At 33.2% G+C, this 21166-nt stretch overlaps 11 protein-coding genes across 11 annotated transcripts; 6 read left to right on the top strand and 5 right to left on the bottom strand.

The window, feature by feature from the left end:
- Nucleotides 1-249: 249 nt before the first annotated feature.
- dnajc3 (DNAJ heat shock N-terminal domain-containing protein) lies at nt 250-1902 on the top strand (the record flags this gene model as incomplete). Its single annotated transcript, XM_020581394.1, has 2 exons — nt 250-328; nt 467-1902. The coding sequence occupies 2 exons, from the start codon at nt 250-252 to the stop codon at nt 1900-1902; spliced, it is 1515 nt and encodes a 504-aa protein (XP_020428181.1).
- A 256-nt stretch (nt 1903-2158) lies between these two features.
- Nucleotides 2159-3073, bottom strand: PPL_10625 (proteasome maturation factor UMP1 family protein; the record flags this gene model as incomplete). Its single annotated transcript, XM_020581393.1, has 5 exons — nt 2159-2250; nt 2338-2533; nt 2605-2820; nt 2888-2995; nt 3071-3073. The coding sequence occupies 5 exons, from the start codon at nt 3071-3073 to the stop codon at nt 2159-2161; spliced, it is 615 nt and encodes a 204-aa protein (XP_020428180.1).
- A 544-nt stretch (nt 3074-3617) lies between these two features.
- Nucleotides 3618-5691, bottom strand: PPL_10624 (uncharacterized protein; the record flags this gene model as incomplete). Its single annotated transcript, XM_020581392.1, has 6 exons — nt 3618-3946; nt 4020-4634; nt 4729-4977; nt 5018-5319; nt 5477-5555; nt 5628-5691. 6 exons carry the CDS (start codon nt 5689-5691, stop codon nt 3618-3620), a joined length of 1638 nt encoding a protein of 545 aa, XP_020428179.1.
- A 1404-nt stretch (nt 5692-7095) lies between these two features.
- On the top strand, nt 7096-7446 carry PPL_10623 (uncharacterized protein; the record flags this gene model as incomplete). The annotated part of the gene is made up of 1 exon (XM_020581391.1): nt 7096-7446. The coding sequence occupies one exon, from the start codon at nt 7096-7098 to the stop codon at nt 7444-7446; it is 351 nt and encodes a 116-aa protein (XP_020428178.1).
- A 222-nt stretch (nt 7447-7668) lies between these two features.
- Nucleotides 7669-9540, bottom strand: PPL_10622 (uncharacterized protein; the record flags this gene model as incomplete). Its single annotated transcript, XM_020581390.1, has 1 exon — nt 7669-9540. The coding sequence occupies one exon, from the start codon at nt 9538-9540 to the stop codon at nt 7669-7671; it is 1872 nt and encodes a 623-aa protein (XP_020428177.1).
- Nucleotides 9541-9761: 221 nt separating this feature from the next.
- PPL_10621 (uncharacterized protein) lies at nt 9762-10619 on the bottom strand (the record flags this gene model as incomplete). Its single annotated transcript, XM_020581389.1, has 1 exon — nt 9762-10619. The coding sequence occupies one exon, from the start codon at nt 10617-10619 to the stop codon at nt 9762-9764; it is 858 nt and encodes a 285-aa protein (XP_020428176.1).
- Nucleotides 10620-12134: 1515 nt separating this feature from the next.
- Nucleotides 12135-14203, top strand: PPL_10620 (uncharacterized protein; the record flags this gene model as incomplete). The annotated part of the gene is made up of 2 exons (XM_020581388.1): nt 12135-13235; nt 13304-14203. 2 exons carry the CDS (start codon nt 12135-12137, stop codon nt 14201-14203), a joined length of 2001 nt encoding a protein of 666 aa, XP_020428175.1.
- Nucleotides 14204-14753: 550 nt separating this feature from the next.
- Nucleotides 14754-16450, top strand: pigW (phosphatidylinositol glycan; the record flags this gene model as incomplete). The annotated part of the gene is made up of 5 exons (XM_020581387.1): nt 14754-14849; nt 14941-15137; nt 15221-15410; nt 15470-15832; nt 16028-16450. 5 exons carry the CDS (start codon nt 14754-14756, stop codon nt 16448-16450), a joined length of 1269 nt encoding a protein of 422 aa, XP_020428174.1.
- A 63-nt stretch (nt 16451-16513) lies between these two features.
- Nucleotides 16514-17764, bottom strand: PPL_10618 (uncharacterized protein; the record flags this gene model as incomplete). The annotated part of the gene is made up of 1 exon (XM_020581386.1): nt 16514-17764. One exon carries the CDS (start codon nt 17762-17764, stop codon nt 16514-16516), a length of 1251 nt encoding a protein of 416 aa, XP_020428173.1.
- Nucleotides 17765-17869: 105 nt separating this feature from the next.
- PPL_10617 (uncharacterized protein) lies at nt 17870-19879 on the top strand (the record flags this gene model as incomplete). Its single annotated transcript, XM_020581385.1, has 5 exons — nt 17870-17900; nt 17979-18437; nt 18519-18962; nt 19031-19461; nt 19562-19879. The coding sequence occupies 5 exons, from the start codon at nt 17870-17872 to the stop codon at nt 19877-19879; spliced, it is 1683 nt and encodes a 560-aa protein (XP_020428172.1).
- A 225-nt stretch (nt 19880-20104) lies between these two features.
- ech1 (enoyl Coenzyme A hydratase) lies at nt 20105-21055 on the top strand (the record flags this gene model as incomplete). Its single annotated transcript, XM_020581384.1, has 3 exons — nt 20105-20264; nt 20293-20319; nt 20340-21055. 3 exons carry the CDS (start codon nt 20105-20107, stop codon nt 21053-21055), a joined length of 903 nt encoding a protein of 300 aa, XP_020428171.1.
- Nucleotides 21056-21166: the final 111 nt, after the last annotated feature.

Genomic DNA, 21166 nt, shown 5'->3' with positions numbered 1-21166 from the left:
GTAAATTAATATTGTTAGGGGTTTAATAGAAATATCTATTTATATTTATGTTTATTAGTTTTTAAGTTTTGTATATTTATTTAAAAAAGAGAAAGTAATTTAGAAACAGAACAAATCGAAATCGATAAAACAAACAGAATATTGATTTATTGATTGAATGAATACATTATAAATCAAATCAATCAATCAATCAATCAATCAAAAAATCATTCAAAAACATTCACAATATTCATAGTAAATATATATACAATGAATCAATCATCGATTTTACTATTTATATTATTCACTTTCACATGCATCATTGCAGGTGTAAATTCAATATCAAAAGGTAATGAAAAAACAGAAAAAAGATAAAGAGAGCAATTCAATTTGTTGTTGTTGTTGTTGTTGTTGTTGTTTGAATCAAATTCACAAGACACATTAAGAAAACTAACAAATCAACGCTTTTTATCATTTATTTAATCAGATATTGAAAATCTTATAAAAGAAGGAGATGATTTGTTTAAACAAAGTAGATTTGATTCTTCGATCGATAGATACTCGAGTGCCATCGATAAGATCGGTGATGCCGCAGAGGCTGACGTGCCAACGTTGATCAATGTGTTGTTTAAGCGTGCCGGAATCTACCAGACACGAAGCAAGAACACTCTGGCGTTGTCCGATGTAAATAGAGCACTCCAATACAATCCAGACAATATTCACGCCAAGATAAAGCGTGCCAAGATTCTCACTTCGATGGGTCGTTTCGAGCAGGCTCGTGAAGACTACAACGCCGTTCTCAAAGCCAAGCCAACCAACAGCGAAGCCAAGAAGCAACTCGAGTTGATCGATCGTGTCAACAAGCAGCTGGTGGAAGCACGTGCACTCATGGAGTCGAAGCGCTACCAAGACGCACTGCCCATTCTCAACAGCATCCTCTCGACAACCAGCGAGATCAAAGAGATCAAGCTGTTGCGTGCCGAGGCATCGTATCATACCGGCGACTTTAAGCGAACCATCGAAGATACCACCTCCGTATTGAAATCCGAAGGTTCCAATGTCAACGCTTTCTACTGGCGTGGCAAGGCGTTCTTTGCTATCGGCGAGAAGGATGCCGCCATCAAGTATCTGAATGACGCACTCAAGTTTGACGCGGACAATCAGATGGTGAAGCAGCAACTCAAGGACTACACAAACTTTGACAAGGCATCGAACAACGCAAAAGAATACTTTGGACAGAACCGATTCGATGAGACGCTCAAGGAGATCGAAGCCGCTCTCAAGATAGAGTCGAGCTCGCCCATCTACTCGGCGCCACTCTACCTGCTCAAGTGCAAAGCACTGCTCAAGACCAGAAAAGGACAGGACGCCGTCAACACCTGTACCAAGCTGATATCGATCGAAGAGTCGGCCGACGCATTCTACAATCGTGGTGAAGCCTACATGTATTTGGACGACTACGACAAGGCGCTCTCTGACTTCCAGAAGGCCAGTCAGCTGCGTCCCAACGACGGAGCGATCCACGACGGAATCAGACGTGCCCAAATGAAACAGAAGCAAGCGAGCAGAAAGGATTACTACAAGATTCTCGGTGTCGACAAAGCAGCGACCGAGCGTGAGATCAAGAAGCAATTCAAGCGACTCTCGGTGTTACATCACCCGGACAAGGTCGATCAAAACGACGAGGACGCCAAGAAGAAGTACATCGATATTACAGAGGCCTACGAGGTATTATCGGATCCAGAGAAACGTGAACGTTACGATCGTGGAGATGATCTACAAGGTGGTGGACAACCAGGATTCCATCAACAACAACAAGGTTTCCCATTCGGTTTCGGTTTTCAAGGTCACCAAGGTGGTCATCATGGTCATCATCAACAACAACAAGGTGGTTATACATTTAGTTTTAACTTTGGACAATAATAATAAACTTTACTCTTATTATATTATATCAAAAAAAACAAAGATCAACAATCAATAAGATCTATAACTGTTTTCTATTTTTTTTTATTTTTTTTTTTTGTACAAATTGAATACTATTTTATTGTTTTATTTAATAATCTAACATTTAAATATTAATATATACTTTATATATTATACATCATGTATACTGTTTTTAGATCGTGTTGTGTAGTGTTGTTTTGTGCTGTGTTGTTGGTTGTTATTGTTGTTGAATTAATTAAAATTTAAGAATACTTGGCTTGGTCATTCCCAATCTGATTTCCATAGCATCGTGTAAAGTTGGTAATGGCTTCTCTGACATCATTGGATCTGTTATATAATAATAATGATAATTATAGTTATGTTAGTTGTTGGTGTTGTATAAAAATGAGATGATTAATCATAGTGTAACAGTACCATTCAAGAAGTCTGCAAAATCAAAATCTTCATCCAAACCAAGAACAGTCTCTAAACCGACCATCGAGCTTGGTAATGTTGGTAATCTACGGAATTGTGAATAAATTTGCTTTTCGATTTCGTAGTGCATTGTCAATTGTTGTCCAAATACATTTGAAACTGCAAAATTCTTTAATCTATTATCTACACTCTCTTGCTATATAATATTGAAAAGAATGAAAAATTAATAACATAAATCTTGTTTTCTTTCAACCAACCAATAAAAACAAACAAATAAATATAATCATTTCTTTTATAACAATTTAATTCCATCTTAACATAACTATCTATCATATGATCAATCGATCTATATTGTCTATTATCTATATAGACACTATTTGTCAACGTATCGCTATTTTTGTTGTTGAATAGCAATAGCAATGATAATTTATCGAACATTATCTTATCTCTATCTATTTTCTTTTGTTTAACTACTATGTATTGCTTGGTTTGTGATTACTTTGCTTTATTTGGTTAATATGTTGAGGTATATTGTTTGTATAATAAATACATTTAATTGTATGCTCTCAACTGGATGAGAGTATCTGTGTGATTGAAACTGTGAATCATTGGTTTTCAATTCTGGTAATGTGAAATCTCCTAATTCGACTCTGTTTGCCTATTTATATGAGTAAATACCATTAGTTTAGATTCAAAGTTTATAAACTTAGAGTATATCTAAATATATACTTACCATTTTATTAAAGTTGTATATTATATTATTTAAATTAAATTATTAAAAAAGTTTTTTATAAAAAAAATAAAAGAAGTAATTTTTGTTTTTTTTTAATCAATCAAAAATAAAATAAAAATAAAAAATAAAATAAATTTAAATTAATTGGTCTTGTGATGTTCACAAGTGTTTTTTTTGATTTTCTACCCACAAACATTTTTTTTTTACAATTTCGAGTCTTCAATAAAATAATTCATTGTGAGATCAATCAGTTTTTATTACAATATTTAAAAGGTTTAGGCATCTAATTAATTTAAATTTTAGTATCTGGTCGTTTCAGTTTCATCAACACGATTTTGATACTATAAGATCGTGGTATTACTCATCTGGCTGATGCCAAATAGATAAATAAACTGTTGTATTTTTTGTTAATTAATAAAGAGTGAGAAAGCATACATCTTCTTTAAAGTTTATTTATTTTTTGTGACAATATGTAAAGAAGTACTGGTATTATCATCTGTAACTATGCCATCTTCTACAATATGCATAGAAGTTCTGGTCTTGCTTTTTAAGCAAGTGGAATGAAGATGACTTGTTTGATGATAGTTTCTCTGTTTAGAGTTAGCACCAACTTTCTTGAAAGATTGATTGTCATAGGTGAAAAGTTGATGAAATAACCATTGGCAGTAGATTTGAAAGTTAAAGCATCTTTGTCCTCTTGTTCTTGTGTTCTAATGGATGCTACCAAACCAGCAGTGAAAAGTTCACAAAAGATGTTAATAATAAATTTGGTGGCTTTGGCTCTGCACTCAACATTGTAGAGAACTGAATTACGAGCCTTGATAGAATCCATTCCAATATTTTGGTGATCAAGCATAATTTCATAGTTACCAATTGCTATTGTTGTTTTAATAGATATTAGTTTGTTATTGTTTGTTATAATACTAAAAATATTTTATAATTAACTTACGAGTTGCATAATCAACTTTAGAACCATTGATAATAGTCAACGTTGTTGTACTGAGATTGGTAAAGAAATTGACATTGCTCGGGAACATTGTAAATATTAAACCATAGAAATCGGTTTTTCTATTTTCAGAGGTGGCACGAGCTATTCCGTTGATTCTACCGATCTTGTGTTTGGCATATCCAACCAATTCAACTGGCAGCTTAAAGTGGTTGCTTGCACCGAATTTCTGGTTGGAACCTGGCAATCCAATGTATTTGAGTGAACCGCCAGCATTTGGAATTTGATTGACCATCAACTGAGGCGAATCGATTGCACCGACAATGACAAACTCTCCTTTGTTCTCACCGTATCGCTTGCTGTAGTTGTTGAATGAATCGATATAATCGTTCTGAATGGCATAGATATTTTCAGTGTCTGCATAGATCAAGATACGTTTGATATCAGAGACATAGAAGTGCGCTTTCTCAGTGTAGAGATAGTATTGGAGTTCGGTCGATGACATTCTGTAGCTGTCCATCGCCGCTTTGTTTACGCCACCTATGGTTTGTGTTCGCGGACCATTAATCATGGTGTTGATTACATCGGTGGTCTGGCAAAAGACCTTGGAGTAGAGCGCTCTCGGATTGATAAAGTCGTAGGGATGGCCCATGTTTTTTGACAAAGAACGACTGATTGATCATATCGAAAACGTGAATGATCATAAAGTTACGATACTGTTGGAGATGGTTGAATCTGGCGTTGTAGTCACCGGATTCATACTTCTTGTCGGGATACATCTGTTCGATCTCTTTCTGACCCATATAATAGACGGCTTGCAGTTTTTGCATGTATTTCTTGTTGAGTTGATCGAGTTGACTGAGATACAATTGTTGTTCTGTAGCAGTGAGTCTGTAGTATTCACTACGATTGTTTACATCCTCGAGGAACTTCAAATGTACGGATATGTAAGCGGCGTAATCTGGCAAACTAACAACTTCGTACGCCGGCGAGTAACATACTGTCGGAATGAGAATTGAGATAGTCGAGAACCGCTTGAGTCAGCGATTTCAGCTTGACATAATCGGCATCGACTGGCTTGTTTTTAGCGAGGAGCAATTGGAATTCCAGGAGCTGCTCTATCAAGTTGGTAGCACCTTTGATGTTTGCCTGATTCCATCCAGCAACAAGACCTCTGGTTGCTCTATTGAGGATATCGTAGATCTCTTTGTTTTGTTTGTCTTCAATTGCAGAGTTGTTGAGAATGATATTGAAAACCAAAAGAGAACCTGCACAAAGAGCTGGACCTAACCTGGAATAGCAGCTAAAGAACCGGAAATGATGTTTGTCATTAAAACTACCCAATTCTTATCGTCAATCGGTACATTAGCTAAAATAAAGATTGATAGTATTAGTTGACAGACGAACGACCGACCGACCTTTATGATGCATCAAATTTCAATAAATCCATACAATTATACATGTCAACAACTAGAGAAGTTGAAGCAGCAGTCGATTTCTCAAGGAAGTTTCCGAATGAATCAGCGAATTTAGAACGGACTATTAAAGTAGTTAGAAATAATGAGATTAAACTAAATATATCTTTGTTAAAATCAAGTAATTTTTACTTACAAACATTTGCAAATGTTAATATTTTTTGTTTTCCTGCTTGTGATAATAATGTTGTAGTTGACATGTCTTTAAAACTAAACTTGTTATAATTGTTTGTATAACAATATTAAATGATTGTGAAAGTAATGAAGTAATGATCATCCAGGCTATTTAAACCTATTCATTCTTCCTATCAAAATAGTAATATTATCCGCTTGACTGGATATTACGTTCATTGATCCTGCAAGATAAGCCAATCTAGATATGAACATTGTTAGGGCTTACTTTTCCTAAATTTATAAATTTTTATTAAGAAAGATGTTTCTCAACAACAAAATACACAACAGAAAATGATTGAGATTCAATCAGCGAATGATCTGAACTGAACTTAATTGATTGGTGTTTCTATCATTTGAATGTGTTTGATTCTGAATTAGTGATGCGATCATGCAAAGCGAAACAAGATTCTGCGTTTTTGTTGTTGGCACAAAAATAAAAAAATAAAAAAAAATCTGTTTTTGGTTGTCACAACCAAGATTCGAAGAAATATCACCACAACTTCTAGTAACTTCAATCTCTGCAAATACCTAAATGTTGCAACTAAGAGAAACTAATCATTTTACGAGTCTATTGATATCAAATTTATCAAAAAAAAAAATTAATTTCTATTTTATTCTATTTTTTTAAAATATGTAATTTCAATCAAAGTAACTCAAAGAACAAAACAAAGAAATAATGATAGACAATCACTAGACGAGTCTATTTATATCAAATTTATCAAAAAATAATAAGAATACTAATTTTTATTTAATATTAGAAAAATTGTCATTTTTAAGCGCTACCATCATTATAAAAATGTATGGTATCATCTAGTTCAAAAATTGCTATTTTCTTGGTGTCATTCTCTAAGGATGCCATGGCTTGCCAATGATTTCGGTTTGGAATGGCTAAAAGAAATTCCAATCACGAGTGAAAACTATCCAATATCCTTTGATTTGTTTTCCGCTTTCAAAAATTCTTAAGTCGACACCACCGGTGTTGTCCGTCTAAGGACAATAAAGTAGCCACCAAGGCAATATCAATACCTATCAATCAACATCATCAATAATAGTCACCAGCCAACATATAGTATCAGTCAATTATAATTAATTAAATTAATTAAATCAACTAAATAAGTAATAGTTCAAAACAACAGATCAAAATAATAATTAAATTAGAATCTGTTGTTTCTGTTGTTTCTGTTGTTTCTAAATTAAGTATTCAACATTCAGCCGTCAAGCTTCTCAATAATGAATATATTGAGTTTAACGCGACGTTAAAGATTCATTCACTTTAATCATTCAATATTCAATTGATTCAATATTCAAGATATAAAATTAAAGAAATTAAATAAATAAGAAAAGGATTAAAATAAAACTTAGAAATTAGATTATATAAAACATTATTAGAAATAACTCTTTATTATTATTAATTACAAATCACATGAGAGATGGCAGATCCAAATGAACAATTAACAGAAACACCCAACACCACCACAACCACAACAACCATTGGATCAACGGCATCTACAGATCCAACATCAACAACAACAACAACCACAACAAATGATCTTACAATGAACGATCTCGAAAGCAATAATGATAATGATTCAATCCCATCAACCTCTACTTTGTTTCCTGATATCGTCCCTCCCGTCACACGCCCAGATTCACTACCATCCGATATATTCCAAGCGACTCTGGCCTCATCCAAGACTCCGATCTCTTCCTCTATCGTACCTGGTCAACTAGAGAACAAACAACCGGAAACTATTGATAATTGCTTAATAAATTGTTCTTAAAATAATTTTATTTTATTCTATTTTATTCTTCATTTAAATCTATTTTAATTTGTTTACTATGTATTTAATATTTTAATCAAGAAAATATATTTTTATTATCTTTTATAAAATAGAACTGAAACAGTGTAATTTATTTTTTACATTTTTGTTTCAATATGACATCATTTTGACAAAATAAAATCGATGTACTCTCCAAATCCTATTTTACATGATAATCTATTATTATTGTTGTTTTTGATAGAGATACATTGGATAGAGTTTGTCATACGGTGATAACAATTGATGATTTGGTGGTAATTCATCCAAAATGGATCGATCTTGTATTCTATCAACAAAGAATTGATATACCTCTATTTGACCCAGTTCGATAGCCATCTTTATGAGATCAAGCAAAAACTTTTGATCGATTGGTTGTTGATGACGGTTACATTGATCCAAGTTAAGACGTACCAATTCTACATTTCCAGAGAATACAGATTCATCCCAATACACTCTATCATACTCTGGATATTCATTGTATAGCGATTCAATGAATTTAGTTTGACCACTCAATATTGCCATCTTGTGTACCGACACAACATTCTCTTGGTCATAGTCACCAGCTCTCAATGATTCGCCGAGCAACAGTTGCATACTTGAGAAACTTCCAACCAAACCAATTGATTCTATATTCTCTTTGTTGAGATTCGCACCGTATTGAACAACGAGGTATTCCAAAACATTGATCTTTTCGTTGATTATCGATAGTTTGATGAGTTCATCTGTGATGGCAGCTTTGACTTTCGGAAGAGTGCGTCCAGCCAATAGATTCTTTAGTTTCTCAACATCACCCGCCCAAGCTGCACACTTTGCCGATCGGTACCAACGATCGTCTATCATCTCTGCCAATGTCTTTGTTGACTTCTCTCTTGTAAAGTAATTGTATGCTACAATGGTGGAATCGATTGAATCCGAAACATTACCAAGCTTTTCAATTAGAAGTTGTCTCGGTACATATTCGAAAACATGATGAATCAAGAATGAAATGATATATGCATGTCCGGTTGATCTGATAATTATATTTTCTATGTTCTCTTGTTCAAGCATAGGGAATTGACCACCGTTGATCAGTTGTACCAACTTTATCAACTGAATAAAGTAATTCATTTGTTGACGATTTGGGTTGTGTTGGCTTGGTTGATATTTATCCATTGTAAGATCTACTCTTTCCTTAAAGCTAGCGATTGTATTGACACAATTGGATATCGATAGTTGAAGTAGGAAGTCTGCTTGTCTTTTGAAATGTTCAACATCTTTAAGTAGTCCATAGACTTTACAAAAACAATAGAGCTGGTCTAGGTACGACTGAATTGGTTCGTGATAGTTGTTAATTATCACTGAAAAGTGGTTTTTAAGATTGAAGAATGCTGAATTAAGATTCTGTTTCGGTGTATAATACATTTTGAACGACTGTAGAATGGTTTCAAGATTGGATAATGGTTGGTTTCTCGTTGCTCTAAAGATTCTCTCCATTTCTGAGAGGTCGGTAGTTTTACTATTCCATGACATCCGTGCTTTCTTATCGAACAGCTTTTCGATGGACGGACAAAGCTGTTTCTCTGTCGTTGTAGTGTATAATTCATTGATGAGGAACGTCACCATATCAAATTGGTAACTCGACACCGCTTTATCGATAAGGAATTCTCGTGTGTATCGAGTGGAATGGTCAACTGGATATCGTTGTTTCAGCAAAATCCGGGTGGCAGCGATATTACCGGAACCGATGGCAGATAGTAAGCATTCGGGATTGGTGAAGTAGATCTTCTTGTGATTGTAGACCGTTGTGAATACATCGATATCTCTGACTTGCTGACAAAGTAACAATGCATCATCTGTATCGAATCGAAGCGATCGACCCGTTTTGATTCTATCAGTTAACAGATGATACCAGCCATTGTTGATGATACGTGAATCAGTAAACTGATGATAACGATGTAAATAATAATATTTGTAATCATTTAAAGGACAGTCATTATCACGTTGTTCTCTGATAAATGATGTTATATGTCTTAATAGATAAATATTACTAAAAACTGAATTGATAGGTGACTTCATACCATTGATTTTGATCTAATGAGAGTTATAATATTCATTAATTATTTAATACTCTCTTTTTATGTGTTAATAATAATAAAAAAAAACAGAGTATATTTTTATCAAACAAAACTCATCACCTCTGCAAAAGATTGATATTTTTATGAATTTTCATTTAATTCTATTCTAAAGTTTAAAAATAATTATTTATTAAATATATTACATAGGTTATTTATTTTTTTTTATTGATAAAATGGTTGTTGCTGATGATGTTGTTGTTGTTGATATCTAATTGAGTTGGTGTGATGTATTGCATTTGTTATGGTATTATTATAGTTGAGTACCCATGGAGAAGGAAGAGACATATCTACGTTTGGTTGCTCTTCAGTTATAACTGTCTGAACATTTCTAGTGATAATAAACGATCGTTTACTCTTGGGACAATAAAATCTATTGTGATACACAGAAATACTACCAAGAGGAGTCGAATTAATCGCATTGTTGTTGTTGTTAATATTGTTGTAATTATTGTAGTTATTGTTATTTCTATTGCTATTGTTGATTTTGTTATTGTTACTGTTACTATTGTAGTTATTGTGTTTTTGATTTAACATTGCTGTTTTTGGGTTTTGAACAGTCTTTCTTACTTGTTTATCATTTGAAACTGACGGTCGATTGGGGGTAACATACATTTGATTCTGTTTGGCGAGATGGGGTTGATCCATAGACTTTGGCAACTGAGAAGTTAAAGTCATTAGCTTTGGAAAGCTAATTGTATTTGAAAACTCAGGTGGATAAGTCGAAAGCACCGGAATTGAAGAGATTGTGTTATTAAAAGGTTCCTCTATTTCACCATTTTCTAAATGGCTGTTCGTATCTTCATAACTTGGTTGGAGATCCACCTTTGGAATTGTAATGTCATCTCTAACCAATTGCTGTTGATGAGTATCGACACTAATAGATTTAGTAATACTATTTCCTTTGCTCTCAAACAAAGGAGTTGATCTCAAAAAACTACGTTCTCTTTGTTGAGCTGCAATATCTGATTTTTTAAAACCGTTTGGAAATGATCTTTTAGTTAAATACTGATTTGATGACATTCTTTAGAAGATTTATAGAAATAAATATTTTGAAAAAGATAATAATTGTGTGAATCTACTAAATAATTAACTATAAAATTAAAAATCCACTTACATATTCATAATTATTTAGAAAGCTGTTAGAGGAATTTGAATTTAATAATTTAAAAAAATTAAATTTTAATCTCCACTTTTATAGTTTTAATTATAGAGTTATTTGCCAAGCCAGTTTGGAATAAAACTAAAAATTTAATGAAAAAAATTGAGTGACTTTTATCAATTTTTCTGTTGTTTTGTCAATCAAATCCTTTAATAATTTTCCTTTAGTTTGAAAGATGACAAAATAAATACATGTGTTAGGGATGAAGACAAACATACCGAATTGACAAACTATGTTTATATTTACACTTATTAATTGACTCAGCACAATTTCTTTGAACAAACATACCATTAATAGCGCTACTTGTCGAGTTACAAAAGAATCGTATTCTTTGTCATACAAAGAAGTTCTGACTCTAAAGTTACTAACTCTGAATTTATTAAACTGCATATCATATGATAATTTCTTCCTTTACTTAAATAATATATATAAAATGTTTAGTAATCTCTTACTGATATATATATTTATAGTATGCTATTGTAGCTACTTACACGTACATAGATTTAGGTATAAGAACTAAGAAAAGGGTATTCTCTACACGATCACCTGGTTTATTGATGTGAATGAGATACAACAAACATAGTGACCCTGTCTCATTCATATGAATGAATTGGGTCTTCAAAGAAGAACAAAAATTGTGAATAGAATCTTACAACTTTGGTTTGGACATCATAACAAAAGAACCAATTAAATTGAAATGAACTTGGACTTAATTAATAATCAAGTCGGTTCAAATCTAAAAAGATATTTTATTATTTAGCTTCTTCATCATTCTAATCAAATAGATTGACAATTACATTAACTTGGGTTCAATGTTGGTTACTCGAGAGTTGTCAACCCCAGATTCATTTCTAAAAAAAATATCAACTATTATTGTAACTGTTAGATTTGCAACACTACAAAAATCAATCAGTTTTTTTACAAAAATAGAGAAAAAAAAAAAAAAAAAAAGAAAATTCATCGTATTTTTTTTGCTAATAAATCCTATGATTTGTCAACCAAAAGATCTTTATTCTGGGGTGATGGTAATCATCTTATGAAAAAAATGTAAAAAAGCATGCAAGGTTTGTAGAAAATCGAAAAAACCAAAAAATCTTTTAATTTCTGATTTTTTTTTTTTAAGATTCCTCGACTTGTGAAAAATCAAATCAAGCCAATACCACCAACCATCCATTGCAATTTTTTGTAAAATAGGTCAGGTGAAGTCTTTTTTTTTTCATTACACCCTTGTTATCTTTTCACACATACATACAAAAAGAACAAATATATTAAATACATCATCACTTCACTTCAACAATATTAGGTTTTTGAAAAAAATAAAATAAAAAATAATAGAAAGGTAGCTCTGAAAAATAAATAAATAAATTGACAAATAAATGGAATCAAATAATACCAATAGTAGTTTAAATGTATCATCTTTGAATAAAGTTCCACAACAATTGTCAGCTGCTATAAAACAACAGCAACAGCAACAGCAACAACCACAAAAACAACAACCACAATCAACTGTAAAACCACCAAAAGTACTCAAACCACTTTGTCTCAATGGAACTAAAATCGATTTTCCAGTTGCAGCATTGAAATCCTTTATGGATGGACCTTACGAACCATTTTTAGATCATCTCAGAAATATGTTTAATCAACCGACATTCTCGATTTTGTCGGACGGTGGTGATTTGAATTCTCGCCGTAGAAACGCATCCATGAAATGCAAAGCTTTCCTCGAGCAATCGGGAATTGCCTACAAAGATATCAAGTCAGAGATTGGACGTCTAATGGCACCGGCTGTCGTAATCGGAATGCTTTGTGACTTCTCTGCCAGTGTAAAGATGGGTGTGCACGTCTGGCTTTACGGTGGATCGATTGCTCATCTCGGTACTGCCAAACACCAGGAGTTCTACAATGATTCCGTCCGTAAATTCGAAGCACCAGGTTGTTTTGCCATGACAGAACTCGGACATGGATCGAATATCCGTTCACTCGAGACCATTGCAACTTACAACCACGCCCGTCGATCTTTTGTAATCCAAACTCCAACCGCATCGGCACGTAAGGTATTTTTAGGAAATTCAGGTGAGGCACAATTCGCAGTGGTTTTTGCTAGATTATTGATGCCATCTCATGCCGGACAACAAGCTCAGGATCATGGACTCCACGGATTCGCAGTGAGAATTCGTGATACCAATAAGAGTTTATTCAGAGGTGTAAACTGGTCGGATTGCGGCGAAAAGATGGGTTTGAATGGAACTGACAATGGATATCTTTGGTTCGATCAATTCGAAGTTCCTTATGATGCACTTTTGGATGCTCATGGATCGATCGACGTCAACGGTGTCTACACCAGCATTCACAAGAACCAAGGAAAGCGTTTCACAGCCATGTTATCAGCTCTCTTCTACACTCGTTTAGCTGTTAGTGGTGGATGTGTAGGTGCATCACAAGCTGCATTATCCATTGCAATTAATTATGCATTCCAGGTAAATATATCATCAATATTATTTCTCCATATATTCTATTTTTCTAACCTTAAACATTCGTTTTTAAGAGAAGACAATTTGGATTACCACAACAACCAGAAGAATTATTGATTCACTATTCAACTCATCAATCTAGATTGATGCCATCTTTGGCAGGTTCTGTGATTATGGGTGTTGTTCAGATGTATATTGAAGAGCGTTGGGCAAAGGTATCGGCTGTGGATCAACGTGAAGTAGAAACATTGATTTGTGGATTCAAGGCATTCTCGACATGGGAATCGGTTAATGCACTCCAAAACGCAAGAGAGTGTTCCGGTGGTCAAGGTTACCTCGCCAGTAATATTATTGCTTTGTTGCGTATCGATGCTGATGTCATGTTGACACTCGAGGGTGACAACACCGTACTCTGCCAACAGGTTGCCAAAGACCTGATTACCGACATGCAAAAGAAAGGTGCATTTGGATTCCTCATGAATAACATCACCGAAGAGATGGCAACCTATTTCAGCAGTGGCGATATCTTGTCGCCGGAGTTCTTGATCTACGTACTGGGATACCGTGAGTCACGTCTCTGTCGTATGGCAGCGATGCGTCTCAGAAAGATGGCAAAGCTACACGGTGGTTTCAGTGCATGGAACAAATGTCTTGACCATTTGATCATCTTGGCGAAAGCACATGTCGAACGTCGTATCATTGAGATCTTCTACCAACGTATGTTGGCCAATGCTAAACCAGAGATTGCCGGTATACTCAAGTTGATTCTCACCACCTATGCACTCTACTTGATCGATCGTAGCCGTGGATTCTACATTGAACACTCGATCATCAGCAAAAAGCGATGCAAGCAGATCAAGAACACTCTGGTACGTCTATGCGAAGACATGACAGTAAACTCAAAGGATATCATACAATCATTTGGTGTTCCAAAACAATTCCAAAATGTTCCAATGTTGAATTCAAAGTTTTAATTAAAATGCTATTCCCTGTTGTTGTTTAATCAACTCTTTAAAAGAGAGAGAAGATACAATAACTTTTGTTAATATTCACTCTTAAAATTTATCTTTCAGAAATGAATGATATCATACTGAACAAAAACAATTTGTTATACAAATAATGATAAAATTAGGTAGCCAAAAAAAAAATTTGTTTTTTTTTTCAATTTGTTATGTGTTGTAGTTGTAGAAGAATCTTTGGATCAAGAGTAATATGCCAATCTTATTTAGATCATTTTTATAGATCTTCGAACAAACACTGCTATTGAAACTTGCCAAATAATCAATCTTTTTTTATATTTTAGTAAACATTTTCATGAATATAAAATAAATAATATCTTGATTAGATTTATATATCTATGCTACTTATAATATATAAATAAGACTTAAAAGTTTTAAATTAAATCAAAACATAACCACACACATTTGATGAACAGACATGCCAGAATATCAATCACTGATGACCAAAAAATTATATTTTTTTTTTTTTGGTGAACAAAACAAAACGCATTTAATTTATATAAACATGGAAGAGCAATATAAACTTGAACACGAAGAGTTTGTAAAGAATCCAACTGGATCTACTTTATTTGAGACATGCACAGTTTTGAATATAATACCTGTAAATTTTTATTAGATAGATGATTACTATGATCTTTTTTGTTTAAAGATTGTTAATATTTAAAACTATTCTATTTACTTTATAAATATAGGTATCATTATTACTTCAAAAAGTATTATTTACAACATTCTTTGATAACAATGTAAAGATACCATTGGCTGTTCGTGTTTTCTTGGAGTTTTCAATCATTGTTCTGCCATGCATTGCATCGGTTACCTACACTGAAATGACCATTCCACTCATCCTATTAATGCTATTGACTTGCTTGATCATACCTATATTTGCAAAGTAAGTAGTTACCTTTTACTGCTTATCAATCAATAGTGATTGCTAACTAACAAGTAACTAACTATCTATCATATCATTATTAGACCATCATCAAAACAATTCTATTTATCAGAGAATAAGGATATGTTAAATCTAATGAATGCACCAAGAAAGAGATTCATCGAGGAGTACCGTGCATTCGTAATGATTGCAACTATCATCTGTATTCTAGCAGTAGACTTTAAGGTATTTCCAAGAAGATTCAGTAAGACTGAAACATTTGGTATTTCATTGGTAAGTTAAGTTTGTATATTCATACATCTTGTTAGCTATCAATACTAATAATGAAACAGATGGATATTGGTGTTGGATCAGTAGTATTATCAGGTGCAATGGTATCTAGACATGCTAGATCATCATCATCATCGTCGTCGTCAAGTGTACATCATAAGAAAACAGATGACAACAACAACAACAAAAGTAGAGCATCAACAACAACAACAACAACCTCTGAACAAAAGTTATCTAGAAAAGCATTGGCATATCATGCATTCGTATCTAATGCACCATTGATGTTGTTAGGTTTCGTTAGAATGCTTTTGACAAAGTCAACAAACTACCAGGAACATGTTACGGAATACGGTATTCACTGGAACTTCTTCTTCACTCTGGGATTCGTCTCGATCGTCCTATCATTCCTAAAGATGTCACCGAATGTAAATCTCATTGTTGGTGTCGTTATTATTGCACTCTACCAAGTGCTGCTCAGTCAATTCGGTCTGTCCGAGTACATTCTCAATCACCCAAGAGACAACTTGATCTCCGCCAACAAAGAGGGAATCTGCAGTCTCGCCGGTTACATCTCGCTCTACTTGATCGGCTCGAAACTGGGTGCATCGCTTTTCAAGCAGCGTGCAACGCTGAAGGAGTGGAGATTGTACGCTGCCAAGCTGATGGCTGTCGGATTGTTTATGTTTGGTGTGCTCTACTACGCCGAGCAGACAATCCAACCAATCTCAAGAAGAATGACCAATCTCACCTATGTAATGGCTATCTTGGCGTTGAATATCTTCAATCTCTCGGTTAACCTCTTGGTTTCACTGATATCGGCATCACATCTACACCCATCGGCAATCACCCAAGCAATCAATAGAAATCAACTCTTCATATTCCTACTGGCAAACATCATGACCGGTCTCATCAACTTTAGCATCAAAACCATCTATGCAAGCGAAGAAACCTCAATGAAAATCATCGTAGGATACACTTCACTCTTGGTAATAATAGCAATAGCATTAGATCATCTAAACATAACATTAAAACTATCAAAGTAGTTACTTATAATTATATATTAACTTTATACATGTATCATATATTATTTTTATTTATTTTTATATTTATTTCTCCAATAATAATGATTGTCTATATTCCTCTTCATAATCATAATCATCTTCTTCACCAAGATTATATACTTTTGAATTAATATTACTAATATTATTATTATTATTACTAGTTATTGATTGTTTGTTGCTGTCAATATCATTGAAATAATCTTCATTATCACTATCTATATCATCTATTATGCTACTATCTATTTTATGGTAATCAAACTTTTGATCATGACCATGTATGAACATATCTTTAACCTTATCTATAAAACTATCAAATATCTCTTGTATCTCTTCATCATTCATATCTTCCTCCTCTTCTTCTTCCACTTCTTCTACTTCCATCTTTACATCAACTTCTTCCTCTTCTTCTTCTTCTTCCTCTTCCATATCTCTTTCTCTTTCTCTCTTTTTCTTGTGTAGTAATGTATTTATCATATTCTTTTGTTTCATAAGTTCATTCTTCCTCGTCAGCATATCCTTAAGATGCTCCAAAGTTGATTTGTTATCATGTTTGAACCACAATGACTCTGGTGATGAAATACTCTGTTGTTCTTGTTGTCGTTGTCGTTGTTGTTGTTGTTGTTGCTCTTGTTGTAATTTTAATGATTGATTTATCTTTGATGTTAAATAATCTATTTCCTCTATTTCATTGTCAATACTCTGAAATTGATCATGCTCTACCTGTGCATTTATCATGAGTCTCTCACTGATTTTCGCTGATTTATCATAGGGTTGATCGTGATAGAGCATCGGTTGATCTACTGACGTCTGGTATCTGCCGACATAGCAATAGTATAAATAGGGGTGTCTCTTCCTACATTTCTCAATCGAGAAATAATCTGTCTTTTCCAAAAGATGTTGTTTCATATGAAGATAACGACCATTTATCAATGTAACCTCTTTCAATTTCTCTTTCTTTTCATATTGATTCATATATTCCAACAAATCATTTACTCTACTATTTTTATTACTATTCCTACTAGTACTACTATTATGATTCTCTCCTAATATCTCAATTTCCTTTAATTGTGATAATTGTAACTTATTTAAATGATAACCATATTTATCTAAAAAGTTACTTAAACTACTTTTATATAACTGTAATATCTCTTCTTTTTTTACATTTGCAGTACTTGTTACACTACTACTACTATTATTAATATTATTAATACTGTTGTTATCATCTGATTTTAATACAATAAAATAAATACTATTTATAATATTATCTAAAATCTTTTCTATATTTATATCTTTCATATCTAATTAATTTCTACTGCTAGCAATTTAAAATATACATTTGCTGCTAATTTGTTGTTGTTGTTTTAATAATTATAATTAGCAATGTAACCAAATTTGATTCAAATGATTTCAACAGTCGTTTCATTCGTCGTTTGTTAAAAATTCTTTAAAGTAAATTTCATCATTGATGTTGTTGTAAAATTTCAAAAACAAATAATAATAATAATAACAGCAATGTTGTCAAATTTTGTAAATAGGAGATTACACAACATCACTAAATTAGGTAGTTTTAGTGGTTTTACTACTCAAAACTTAAATCAACAACAACGACAACAACATAAGTTTAATAATCTTTTAAATATTAAATATAATAATAATGAATATACCAATATATTAATATATCAGCAGCAGCAACAATATCAGCAGCAACAACAACAACCATACACAAGATTCTATTGTACAGAAAATGATAGCAATCTAAGAAATAAATATAACTTTAATCAAACACTCAAGAAACTACTTAAAAAGACTGGTAAATTACCTAATCTACCAACTTCCACTGAAGGCGGTATACCTCACAATGAAAAGATAAAGAGACAAGCTGTCGAGATGTTTAATAAACATCAATTTAGATTCGAGAGAAGGTATATTTATGCTGCCGTCTGGGTAATTGGTTGTTTCTTTTATGCATGTAAGTTTATTACTATTGCTAAAGTATATTTCATGAATATCATCATTTTAACAAATAAATCTGTTATTATATTATGATTAGTTTTAGGACAGATAGAAAACCCTGAGATATCAGAGAAATATAATAATTACTTTGAAACAATAGAGACTACTGTGCCTTTCGTTAGTAAGATGATCGAAGTGTTTCATACTAGCGCTGTACTTGGACGTCTACCATTGTATCAGAGTAAAGAGTGGAACATTGCCATTTCAAAGACCATCGAAAAGCTACTTAACAGCGATGAACTCACCGCCTTGCTTCAAACCGATGACAACATGCTACGACTGATTGAAATCATTGAATATATCACCATTAAACACAAAGATCTTCTTGATGACAAGATTACCAAGAAATTCTCTGAAGAAGAAGAGACCTCCAACAGCAACAACAATCTATCACCATTGGAGAAACGTGAGAAATATAGTGAAAACAACTTTGGTATTTTAACACAATGTTCAATATTACTTTATCTTTTATCAAATAATTGTAAGTAATAATTATTCATTGATTAACAACAAAGCTAAATAATAGTAATATTTACATTTATGAAAAAGATCAAGATAAGAATGGATTGTTTATAAAGAAATTGGTGAAGGAGGCGAATAATGTAGATGTTCCATATCCAGTGAGACTGCAACTAGCACAAACAGTTACGAGATTGACAGAGCAACCAGAGAATTGTCAGTATCTCATTAGTAACAATGCAACAACACTATTGTTGTACTACGTTGTCAATAAGGTTAGAAACTACGAACCATTCTACGATGGAGTGTATAGACTGCTCGACTCTGTAGTCGACAAAACCAAGAATGTCGAACTCATTGACCGTCTAGCGATCGACGATCCAAAAGAGAAGGCAACACTCAGGCAACTCGTTCTCTCTCCAGACTATCCTCTCAATCCAATCATGAAAACACTCAAACAATATCCACTACCACAATTCGTACTATTTTCAACAGTTTTCTATAATTTCGTTAGAGGAAGAGTAAGCTCATCAATCAACCAACCAACAATATATATATATATATATATAACTAATCAAACTATTATAATCTTCAATCCAATCTATCTATATATAAATATAGCATTTAAAGAGATCAATATATACAGCAATGACATTAGCACCTTTGACATTAGTAGGTTATGGATATTCAGAGTTACACAAAACACTGGTTAGAAAAGTAGATTTCAAACCATTCAAAGTTATTATATCCGGTCTCTATTACTCTAGTTTTATGATACCTTTTGTTACATTGAATCAATTCATGCCATACTGGAAGGTTAGTCTTGTCTCTGGATATGCACTCTATCTTCTCAGTAATACATTTAAATACAATTACTACCCAACCAAAGAACAATATTTGCGTCCACCTAAACTAAGAGAAATCAACTCTGAAAAATAGATATCAATATTAAATCAGTGTGAAATTTCATAAACAGTAAAAAATTAATGTCATCAATTATTTCCTGATTTGGTAAAAATGCAATATTTATTCACTTCATTTGAATGGTGTCACTTATTATTACCACTATATTCTCCCATTTCATTCAAATATATTGATTTATTTTTTGTTTTTTATACATTATTAATTAATTATTATTTTAGAAAGTATTATTAAGTATAAAATATGGAATCACTTTATTTCACAGACAATTCACCATCGTTTATCAGTGTAAATATTAATGACTTTAAGTGTGTCAAACTTGATGTATCTATAGATGGTGTTGCAGAGCTTGTTCTTATCAGTAAAAACAAATTGAATATGATGACAGATCAATTCTTTAATGGTTAGTTAATTAGTTTATTTTCTTAAAGATATGATGATGCATATTGTTAACAAAAGTAAAACAATATAAAAACAGAGTTTGTTGCAATTTTTGATAAGATACAAAGCGATAAAGCAATTAAATCAGTTATAATATGGTCGGATGGCAAGGTATTCACTGCTGGTCTTGACCTGATGGCTGCTTCCACTATGATGACATCGGACGATTCTCTCTCGCAAGCAGACCAGAATTTGGCATTGTTCAAGATGATTAGACGTTGGCAAGCTGCATTCGATAAGATTCAGAAGTGTTCGAAACCGGTGATCGCTGCCATCCACAGTCATTGTATTGGTGGCGGTGTTGACATGGTCAGTGCGTGTGACATCCGTCTCTGCTCGGAAGACGCAACCTTTGCCATCAAAGAGACGAAACTGGCGATCGTAGCGGATCTCGGTACACTCCAGCGTATCGAGAAGATTGTCGGACCGGGCTTCGCGCGTGAGATGGCATTCACCGGTAAGTCGATCAATGCCGCCACCGCAGAGAAACACGGCTTGGTCAACCGTGTCTACAAAGACAAGGCGGCACTGCTCTCAGAAGCACGACACCTCGCTTCACAGATCGCAGCAAACTCACCGCTCGTCGTACAATCGACAAAACTCATCTTGAATCACTCACAGACACACACCGTCGAAGAAGGTCTTCTTCGTGTTGCACTTCACAACTCTTCACTACTAAAGTCTGCCGATGTATTAGAAGCAGTTGGTGCATTCACAGAAAAGAGAGAACCAATCTTCAAATCAAACCTTTAAATTAATTAAAAAACAAACAAACAAACAACATACTTATCACACCAATAATCTTTTCTTGTAATTATTTTATTATTTAAAAAATAAACCACTCAACACAAAATATAAATATAT

The sequence above is a fragment of the Heterostelium album genome, assembly GCF_000004825.1.
Source record: "Heterostelium album PN500 unplaced genomic scaffold PPL_scaffold14, whole genome shotgun sequence".
Classification (NCBI taxonomy): Eukaryota; Evosea; class Eumycetozoa; order Acytosteliales; family Acytosteliaceae; genus Heterostelium; species Heterostelium album.
Note: the sequence above shows the minus strand (reverse complement) of the source record. Positions and strands in the feature narration are given on the sequence as shown.